General features: G+C 46.4%; 1 protein-coding gene across 2 annotated transcripts in view; it reads left to right on the plus strand.

Moving 5' to 3' along the window:
• The window catches only part of LOC114931945 (netrin receptor UNC5C), a 32,163-nt gene extending 22,401 nt beyond the window's left edge, over positions 1–9,762 (plus strand). The window contains exons 5-12 of one of the 2 annotated variants that reach the window (XM_029304103.2): positions 73–240; positions 822–854; positions 1,426–1,590; positions 2,025–2,069; positions 5,479–5,616; positions 6,089–6,586; positions 7,024–7,981; positions 8,592–9,762. In XM_029304103.2, the coding sequence (XP_029159936.1) occupies positions 73–240; positions 822–854; positions 1,426–1,590; positions 2,025–2,069; positions 5,479–5,616; positions 6,089–6,586; positions 7,024–7,981; positions 8,592–8,763 (2,177 nt within the window). In that variant the 3' untranslated portion in view covers positions 8,764–9,762. The remainder of the gene's footprint in view (positions 1–72; positions 241–821; positions 855–1,425; positions 1,591–2,024; positions 2,070–5,478; positions 5,617–6,088; positions 6,587–7,023; positions 7,982–8,591) is intronic. The other variant, XM_029304104.2, reaches the window with a different exon arrangement.
• The last annotated feature ends 279 nt before the right edge of the window (positions 9,763–10,041 follow it).

A 10,041-nucleotide genomic window follows, 5' to 3' on the forward strand; every position in this document is an offset into this window, starting at 1 on the left:
ATCTAATAAATATTAATAAGTAATAAAAAACATTCTCATATGTTTAAAACAAATTTTTTTTGTTTCGATTAGTGAACGGTGGCTGGTCTTCCTGGTCGTCTTGGTCGGAATGCTACTCGAGATGCGCGAAAGGCGGTCAGAAGAGGACGAGAACGTGCACGAATCCTGCGCCGATGAACGGCGGCCAGCCGTGCCTCGGCCCGGCTCAGCAAAAGATGGACTGCAACACAGCCTGTCCCGGTGAGTCCCTTGAATTCATTATCCGCGCGCGCACACGTAATAAGACTTTCGAAGAAGAGACTCCTCTCTCTTTCTCTCTATCGAGGAGTCTTCTTGCCTGTGTTTTCGTGTATATTTCTTTGTTCTAACCGACTACGGCGACGTAGTCGCTCACTTAATGTGTAGCAAAAAGGTGTCTTCGTTTTACGATAGACGAGAGATGTTACCGATGCTGAAGAGACAAGACTCTCGTTTGATTTACGACCTAATCCCCTTCCCCCATTTCCAAGACATCGAAAGAGCGCATCACAGTCTCTTCGTGAAGTCTTTTAAATCGTATTCACCTTTCGAAACGTTTGCGACATCTTAAAAGCTATACTTATTCTCGTAAAGAATACGCGGACTGCATGCGAACGATCGAGTCCGCCGGGAGGCACTATATTGGAGGAAAATCGCATTATATATAGAATGGGCGGTCAAGACATTGATCGATCCGATGTTCTTTCGACGTTTTTCACGCGAGAGACACGGCACTCATGTTGGTCAATGCATTCACGACGCACTTTTTATTCCCCCTTAACGCTCGCTCACTTTGGGAGTAGCCGGGCCTTTGGAGGAATTCACTAACACCCTGGGTAAGTCTCTCCTTCACATGCGCATGAATCATGGCCCTCGGCCACGGACGGGAAAATTAAACCGCGACCGCAGCTACGACCGCGTATATAAGGGCGTTTTAATAAAACGTAGTAAACCGTCGGAAAGCAAGCGAGCGCCGGGCTGTTTATCCGGTGGCGCTTAAGTGCCAATAAAGCAACCGGGGTTTGGTGCGAGAGCGAGAGACCGTAGGATGTGTAAACGGGTTCGGTGTTAGTCACCGATCCCGGTTGGTTCTCTCTATTTTTCTCCTTCGCGCGCGCGCGCGACGACTCGAAGGAAAAACGTGTCGATACGAGTCAATTATATGAAAGGGAAATAAACGTCGTTGTTAAGAGCCGGTAACAACCAGGCAGTAAACGTTAACCGAGTTGACAAGTATGATTCTCTCTTCGACAACGAGACCGCAAAGGAGTTACGAGCGCGTTTTGTTCGGTCCGAGTCGTTTTTTTTATCGTCGCTACACGTCGATCGGACGCGCCTTAACGATCCCTCCGAACGAAGCGAGAGAAGTCTCCAACTTACTCTTTCTTTTCTTTTTGTCTCGCCCAGTTGTGGACGGCGGATGGTCCAGATGGTCGGCTTGGACCATGTGCGGGAGCGACTGCACGCACACGAGAAGGAGATCGTGCGACGAGCCGCCACCCAGCCACGGAGGGCGATCTTGCCAGGGTAGGGACATCAATGTGGCGAATTGCACCGGCGGCAACTGCAACGGTAAGTCACCCGCTGAACTTTTCTTTACGTCTTGATTGCGTTTCACGCTCGTTGCAATCTTTTTGCGACGAGAGCCTAATCGCATCCTATACCTCGAATAAGTTTTCAACTACGGATGTGTGCTCTTTGTTTCTCGTAATGTCAAAATAAGTGTCACCTTAGAGCATTTACAGAATGAAAGTATGTACCTATATAACGACGATTTTATCCTCATTCTCTCTATATGTGTATATCGTTATTTTAATTATTTAAAGGAATTTTTTTGATGTCTCGTTTTTCTAATTTCTTCTTCTTGTAACATTGATAGATCGCGAAATCATAAAATAGCATTAACTAGCAGATTTACTGCAGTTTGCCAAAGTAATTTATCAGAAGACTTCGATAGTATCGAAATCCTTTAATTAGCCAACTTATACCGGCGCTTCCTTTTACAGTCAACGGCAACGTGAAGGTGGGCGGCGCTCATTTCACCGAGGAAGGTGAGTTGGGCAAGCAATAAAGCATTTTCTCGCTCTTTTAATCTCCGTCGATCCGTTTCCTTTTACGATTTTACCCTCGCGTCGTTTCCCATGCCCGTTCGTTTTGTCGGTCCCGACCGTGTTTCGCGCAAAGAGAAAAGTTTCTCGATTAGATAAGCCGTACGATCTCTCTCTCCGCGATGTATTTCGAACCACCTCCGATTCGTTTCGGATTTGTAGACGCTCGATCGCGAAAAAAAAAAGAAACTAAATGAGAGATGAGAGTAGGAGGTTCCTCGCACCGGGGCGCGACCAAGGAACGTTCAACCGCGAAGCAAATGTCCTTAACTCGTCGTGCGACATTCTTGGATGGATTCTTCACGCCCGGTGCGCGCCATTTATATTCCCGGCGACACGGCGCTATATCCCGGCGCGATCTGATACCATTCAAATCACGAGTTTTATGCGCCTCGAGAAAAGACGGGGCAACATAGAGAGCGCGAATCGAACACAGGCGCGGTGAGCGCATTAGCATTATTCATTAATCCCGGTATAATAACGCGAATCGACGGAGCGATTTCATCCGCGCGCACATGTTTATGCTATAGTTTATTGTGTATCAAGTGCGAAAAATTGACAATTGGTCACGAGTGCGGGTTGCACGTTTTCTGTGCGCGAGGTGGCCGATCGCACGCCACCATGTTGCGGGAATAGCCGCGTTCAAAGTCATTGTTCACGGCTAAAGCCGTGGGCAATGTATTGCCCACAGCTTTAGCCGTGGGCAATGACTTTAAACGCGGCTCAGCCATAGGCAATGGCTTTGAATGCGGCTTATTCACTCACCGCGTCGCCGCTAGATAGCGGCGTGGGAAATCGACCGCTTTCCGCACAGAAAACACGCATGCAACTTTGCCTGCACGTGTAATACAAAAAATATTCCCGCGGATGTGAAACGCGGAAGAGAGAGAGAGAGCCGAACTCTGCTCTCGCTTTACCTCGATGTATTTGCCAACGCGCGTTTTTCCGCGTCAATAACGGAGCGCGGAACGCTAGCTCTCTCTCCCGCGGTACTATTTACTTTTAATTACTCGACTGGTTAATTATTGACGCTCCGCCGTGAAGACCCCTCGTCGCGTCGATCCAAACAATCGTAACAATGAGGTAGCCAAGGGTGGCCCACTGGTCCGCACAGACGCCATTCCTCCCGCCCGGTTCGCGCCACCCTAAGGTAGCCAATTCTATCGACCGAGGCACATCAAAGTTGCACGCGATACGGCTGCACCCTCTCTGCGCCGAGGGGCGGAGAACCGGCTTTAATATCGAAGAAAATTATGTAATCGGTAGCCGTTACGCCCTCGTCGCGGAAGGGGAAAATTGATCGCGCATGCAAATAAAGTGCCATTATCCCGTAGCGTATAGAGTAGACCCCGAGCGTGTACACGATGCGGATCTTTCTCCTCGAGGGGGTTGGATCCCCGAAACGACTCCCCCCTGCCTCCCCCCTTCCTGAATCTAGAAGTGAGTTCGATTTTCCTGAAAGCGGCGATAAAATATAGATGGAAGATACGGCCGTGGCTGGGAGGAACGTGACGCGATTTACCGCCTTACGCCGACAGGCGTCTTGCGAGAACCTTGAGTCATCCCGGACTCAGGCGTCCCCTCGGTTTAAATATTTAAGACGCGATACCTTCAATCGAGATAACATTTAAAATGGACAGCTCATGATGATCGATATAAGTGCGTCGATGCAACGAATTGTATGACAGAACTTTATCTCAGCGACGAAAAGGAAAGAAATAAAGTTTTTAATAAATATGAAAATAATAACTGTACAACACGAAGAATTATATAATCATAATTGAAATTGAAAAATATTTTTTAATCACATAAATATAATAGAATGCTACATATTATTTATTTTTAGATTTATTTATTAAAAATATCCTATAATTATATAGAATTATAATAAGAAATTTGATAAATATGTATTAATGACAGAAGATTTAAAATGTGCACAATATCTGCGAGCTTTCTCGGAAGTAAAAATGAAAAATAGCTTCAGATACGTTAGGTTCGGGCGTATACGAGGCGAATTATCAATGGTCTCGAGGAAAATAAATCCCGAAGCCCTAGCTAGTGAATAGCTACTTTTTCATACTGTCTCCAGAAGGAGGGTGGGTGTCGCACGCGTTTCCGATCTTCGCCCGCGAGGTAACGACGTGGAACTATTGCGTTTTCGAAATCCCTCTCGTTTTTTTCCCGAATTCGTATGCATTTTCGTCGCTGTCGTTTATATTGACGTGCGAGGCACGTGTCTGGAACACGGCGCGCGCCAACGAGGCGCACATGATCCCTGCGAAAGGGAGTTCGAGCTCGAAAGTCACGTAGCAGGGTTACGACCTACGTATGGCTTTGACATTCTAAAATTGGAAGAAGCTTAAGAGTGTCAGGCTCGCATGGCAGGCAGTTGAGGTATTTCTCGAAAAACTTTTACGATCCCGGAGTGGGAGGGAAACGACATTTCGTGAATAGTTAAGCAAAAAATAATCCGGTAAGAAAAAAAAAGAATCGCCCATAATTCAGATAACTGCGTCGTCCCGCATTTTACTATATATACCGAGTTTTATTTTTCGAGCATTTTATTTTCTTCAGTTACATTTACTTATCCCATTATCCATATATATGCGGAACGGCGGTCGTAAAGCACCCTGCGATGAATTCGCTCTCCTTCTTTTTGCATAAGCGCGTCTCCGGGCGAGCCTCGAGGACAGAGGACGAACCTTCGCGTAATTTAATCTATCACGCCGCATGCTTCGTTAAATATCCGCTACATTATGATGATACAGTCTCGGTCGATGGTTTTAAACCACATCGCAGTTTTCGTCGACGGATTTTTTCTCCCTCTCTCTCTCTCTCTCTCTTCAACATCAGACGCAACGCGGCGCAGACTCAAGATTATTATTTCGCTCGAAACGTATTCATGTCGCAGCGCTTTTATTGCGTGCGTTAATGGCTGCGATAATAATGATCGGAATCTTTATAGCCGTACGAAATAACGCGGAGCTGTAAAACGATAAACTGACGCTCTGCTGAAGAAAACGAGCGTGTCGCCGAGCGTAAATGGTGATGAACCTTTAAACTTTTCTACGGCATACTCTTATTTAGCGGGTGCGTTTACCGCTCCTTTGGGCTTCTTTTGTCTCCGCGAAAGGAATCTCGCGTAAAAAGTAAATAAAAGTTACGACGTTAAGTAGTTCATGGGGAAACGATGCTGCGGTTTTACGCAACGTGTACTGAAAATTGCTCGCAATTTTCTCACCGTTTAAAATAATAAGCGTTATTTAGGAAGAAACAAATTTTCGCGCGCGATCCACAAATTCCCATTTATAAAAATTGGACGAGGTGGAAAATGTTGAAATGATTTTTACAGCGAATCGTCAGATGGATGTAGCCTTGTATGTCGGTCTAGCTGTCGCCTGCATAGTAATTGGCGGTTTGGGAATCTTTCTGGTGAGACTCGTGCGACGGAAAGGTCGGGATCACTCCTTGTACTCCATGGCTCGTAATGGTAAGCATTATGTATATATATATAGAAGTGAAAAAGAACGTGTGCATGTTCGTAGCATTGTAAAAAAAAAAAAGAATTAATATTCTCTCTCTTTATGATTAATTAAATGCACGAATAGAGTAAATATTTGCACCACAATAAAAAAATGATTTCCTATAATATTCAGCGTCACGAAAAGCTGAATCTCTCTCTTGCGTGGTTCTCTGGACGTGAAATTAGAAATGAGCAAGATACTATTTCGAGATCGGCATAAACAATTTACATCTAGACGAGCAAAAATAAAATTAAATATTTGTCTTATCACCCAATCGAGATATATATGGTATATATATCTCGTAAAACAATGAATAAAATCGCGCGAGTCTCTCGATCGTAGACCCAACACACGTAAAATCGGAATAGTATCTCGGCGGCGTTTATCCGCAGCGCGCAGAGATACCCACGAGCCGCCCTACGGCCGTGTGCGTTTCAGAATTCCAGCCGGAGTTCTTCCCGGACCAGGACAAGAAATTGAGCCTGCAGCCGGATGTGACGGCGACGAGCGTGCCGGCCTGCTACGAGTATCCTTTCGATCCGAAACTGTCGATGTCGAGATCCCTCTCGGAGCATCACTACGACGTGCCACACTTGTCGATCGCGCCCCAACCCTCGCCGATGTCGCCCACCCCGAGCACGTCGACCCAGGAGTCCTGCAGCGACAAGCAGATCCATTCCGACAGCGAGAACAGCGTAACTAGCTCCTACCCGTCCTCGGACTCGACGTACAACGTCGCCTCGGAGAGCGTCCGACTACCGAAACTGGAAGCCGGAAACGTCGCCAGGGCGGCGGTGAACACTCGGGGCGCCCTCCTGGTACTTCCGGATTCCGGGATCTCGATGTCGGTGCCCGAGGGCGCCGTGCCGAAACCCCACCGGGCGGAACTCTATCTTGCGGTGCTCAACGAGGATCGTTACAGGCCCCGATTACCCGGTGAGTGCAAATTATTCATGGCGTTGCGCGCGTTACACGCCGAGAAGCAGATGCCGAGCTGCTTTACGATCGCAGCTGCGAACCTGAGATGTTCGCAATAACGCGATGTTATTTTTATATCAATGCCGTTCTGCACGTGCTTCGGATTACATACTCCGCGTTTAATGTTCGATACGCCAGCGCCACATCGATTCTTTTGTGTTGCAAAGAACGAAGATAAAAGAAAACAATCTCTGATAAAATTGTTATTGGACGATCGTGTGTTTTTCGCTTTTAAATCACATTAAATATATGAAATGTGATTAATCAAACGCGAGAGTTTAACGTAACGGAAATTGTGACGCGATAACGATAACGTTGTATACAATAACGGCATTCAGCTCGACAATGCATGCATATTTTCGCGGTTCGAATCTCGATTCCCTTTTTTTCCTCAGACGGGATAACCCAGTTATCGGCCGTGTTGACCTGCGGTCCGTCGTCGGCGACCTTCAACAAGCCTGTGATCCTTCAATTCGAGCATTGCGCGATGTTGCATCCGGCAACCTGGGAACTGAGCGTTTGGGCGTGCGACGGCGTTAACGTTGACGACGGTTCGTCCTCGATGGCGTCGAAAGACCACCAGTCGATTACATGGAGCAGAGTGCTAACTCTAGGCAACGAGACCATCAATACACCGTTATTCACGCAGCTGGACCACGCGGAGGCGTTTATCGTGACCGAGCAGCTTCGCGGTTACGTTTTAGCTGGTCAGAGTTGCGAGAGCTCGATCGCCACGAAGAGACTGCGATTAGCCCTCTTCGCCAGCCAAGCCGGTCAGTGTTGCGTCAGGGTTTACGCCGTGGAGGACACGAGAGCGGCCATGAAGGCTATAGTCGATCGGGAGTCGCAGATCAGGGGCTATTTGTTGGACAAGCCGCGCACGTTGCTGTTCCAAGACAACGGGGAATCGCTCTGCGTCAGCCTCGAAGAAGTCGGCAACGAGTGGCAGAGCAAGTCGCCCACGGAACGCCAAGAAGTCTCGTTCCGGGACGTTTGGAACTGCCAGGAGAACGCCAAGCACGTGACCTTCGGCCTGGACACGGCTTTCGGCCCGACCACCACGAGGAGCTACAAGCTGCAGGTCTCGCAAGGCAACTCTGACACGAGACAGGTCTTCAGAATCGTTTACGACGGCGCGAAACAGTTAATCTCCTCGGGTAGCGTCACGAGACCACTCAGGGAAGTCACCGTGGTAAGCAGCGGACACGCTAACAACGCCACGACGGACTCCACTACGCTGCGACCATTTCGGTTTACGAGATCCTTGAGGAAGCAGCTCTGCCAGTGTTTAGACCCGCCGAACGCGCTGGGGAACGACTGGAGAATGCTGGCGCAGAGGCTTCAAGTCGACAGGTTAGTGCCTTTGACTCTCTTCTCTCTTTCTCGTCTTGCTTATTATCCATACTTAATCTACGACTTCTCTAGATACGCCGGTATGTTTATACAGTACAGTTTATAAAATGCGTTCGTTCGTGCACCTCGACGGCAAATATTTGCTTCGATAATAAAGTCGAAGAATTTCTCTAATGATTAATGATACGTTCAATAAAGTTTATTCATTTTTTCGCACGATAATAATTTCGAAAATTATAATATCGCGACGGAGTTTCGAGTTAAGCTATGTCATTTCATGTGCAGCATGCTGCTGCAGCAGTTTGTTGCTTTTGCTGAAGTTCAATTGAAAGACCAGCAAAAGCGGAAGAACAAATAATGGATTTGAAGAATAAAAAAAATAGATTATGAGAATATATAAAAGCAAAAATCGTAATTTCAACCTTGAAATAATAAGAGAACGAAGAAATATGCTCTAATCAATTTGGATCGATTTGCTGCGTATGAAAAGGCACCTTTACTCGTCTCGCGTTGCATAAGCTCGCTCTATTTCGGCGAGCGATACATATCCGCTCGTACCACTTTCCCCGGGTATAATCACGCAGCCGGTGCCTTCGTTGGTGTGTAACAGGTACATCAATTACTTCGCGACCAAGGCCAGCCCGACCGAGCACATTCTCGATCTGTGGGAGGCGAGGCACCGGGAACCGACCGCGGTGACGGATCTGCTGAACCATCTTAGAATAATGGGCAGAACCGACGCCGCCACGATTCTGGAGGCGCAGCTCGGCCCGTGGCTCTGAACAAACAGAAAACCGGATCCGGAGGAGCGTTTTCAGCGGTGAGTGAAAGTCGACGCCGTTGTACGCCCACCCGGGCGATCAGTGTTTATATCGGTGGGTGATCGAACACGGCGACCGATGAACACGGTAAATTGATCGGCGAGTGAACACGAGTGAAGTCCGGATCGAATGCGAAGAGGAAAAGGAGCAAGAGAATAGGCGGGAGAACCCTTAGTTCTCCGAAACGGACTCATCGAAACACTGCCTTAATTGTGCGCGACAAACGCGCCGGTACTTTTTTGTATATATAAACGTGAGTTAATGGTGGCAGGTCCGAGGGAATTTCCTCTTGAGAAGAGGGATTCCTACAGACGCGAGTTAAGGACTGAGAAATGCTTATCCGCGAGTTCAAAAGCGGTATAATCCGCTTATAAGAAAGAAAACCGTATATTATATATAATTGTGACGAAGTAATTAGGGACTGTGCATTTAGACGGACATACATGTAAATACATACATTTAAAAAGAAGAAAACGCGCGCGCAGATGAATATATCCATTTTAGATGGATGTTTCTATATAAATATATGTTATATATATAGATATATATTATATATAAAGGACACCAAGTAAAGTTCGAGCGGATCGCGACAATATCCGCGACGTCACCTCGACGCGATGACGCAATTATATTATATCGATTTGTTATGAACACGAACGCACGCGAGCACGAGCGAGTGATTATTTTTCTGAAAATCGTGCCAAAATTACCTCGGTTTTTTTGTAAGCGTACGTATACACTTCCGTTTTCTTAATTGTTGCATCAGAATTTCGTGAATGTCGTATATAATATCCTTTTTACGCGTGTCGACAATACAGAGATCGCGAGATTACACGAGGACGATGATGCGCGATCGCATAAAACGAGCTAATTATAACAGACATGATTTAAATCGACGATTTATTTGAGAGAATTGTATATTTGTTACTTTCGACGAATAAAATATTCTTGTATACCTCAGAGTCAAACCCACTCGTTTTCATTAATCTACACATATATCCCATATATTTCTTTTTCCGTCGAATCGATTAATTTGCAAATTTTTTCTCCCGTATATTTTAAGATAATATATTCTCGCAAGACGCGTTTCACTTCTCTCGAAATTCAAGCAGAGTTATATATTCACTTTATATTAATCTCGAAATTATATACGCAAATTATCTTTGCTTAAACAACTTGAAAAAATAAATGCGAGAATACGCAATATATAATCCAAGAGATCCACGTGGCACTTTCTGA

This window comes from Nylanderia fulva, unplaced genomic scaffold, assembly GCF_048542155.1.
Source record: "Nylanderia fulva isolate GAGA-0341 unplaced genomic scaffold, ASM4854215v1 Scaffold10, whole genome shotgun sequence".
Taxonomy (NCBI): Eukaryota; Metazoa; Arthropoda; class Insecta; order Hymenoptera; family Formicidae; genus Nylanderia; species Nylanderia fulva.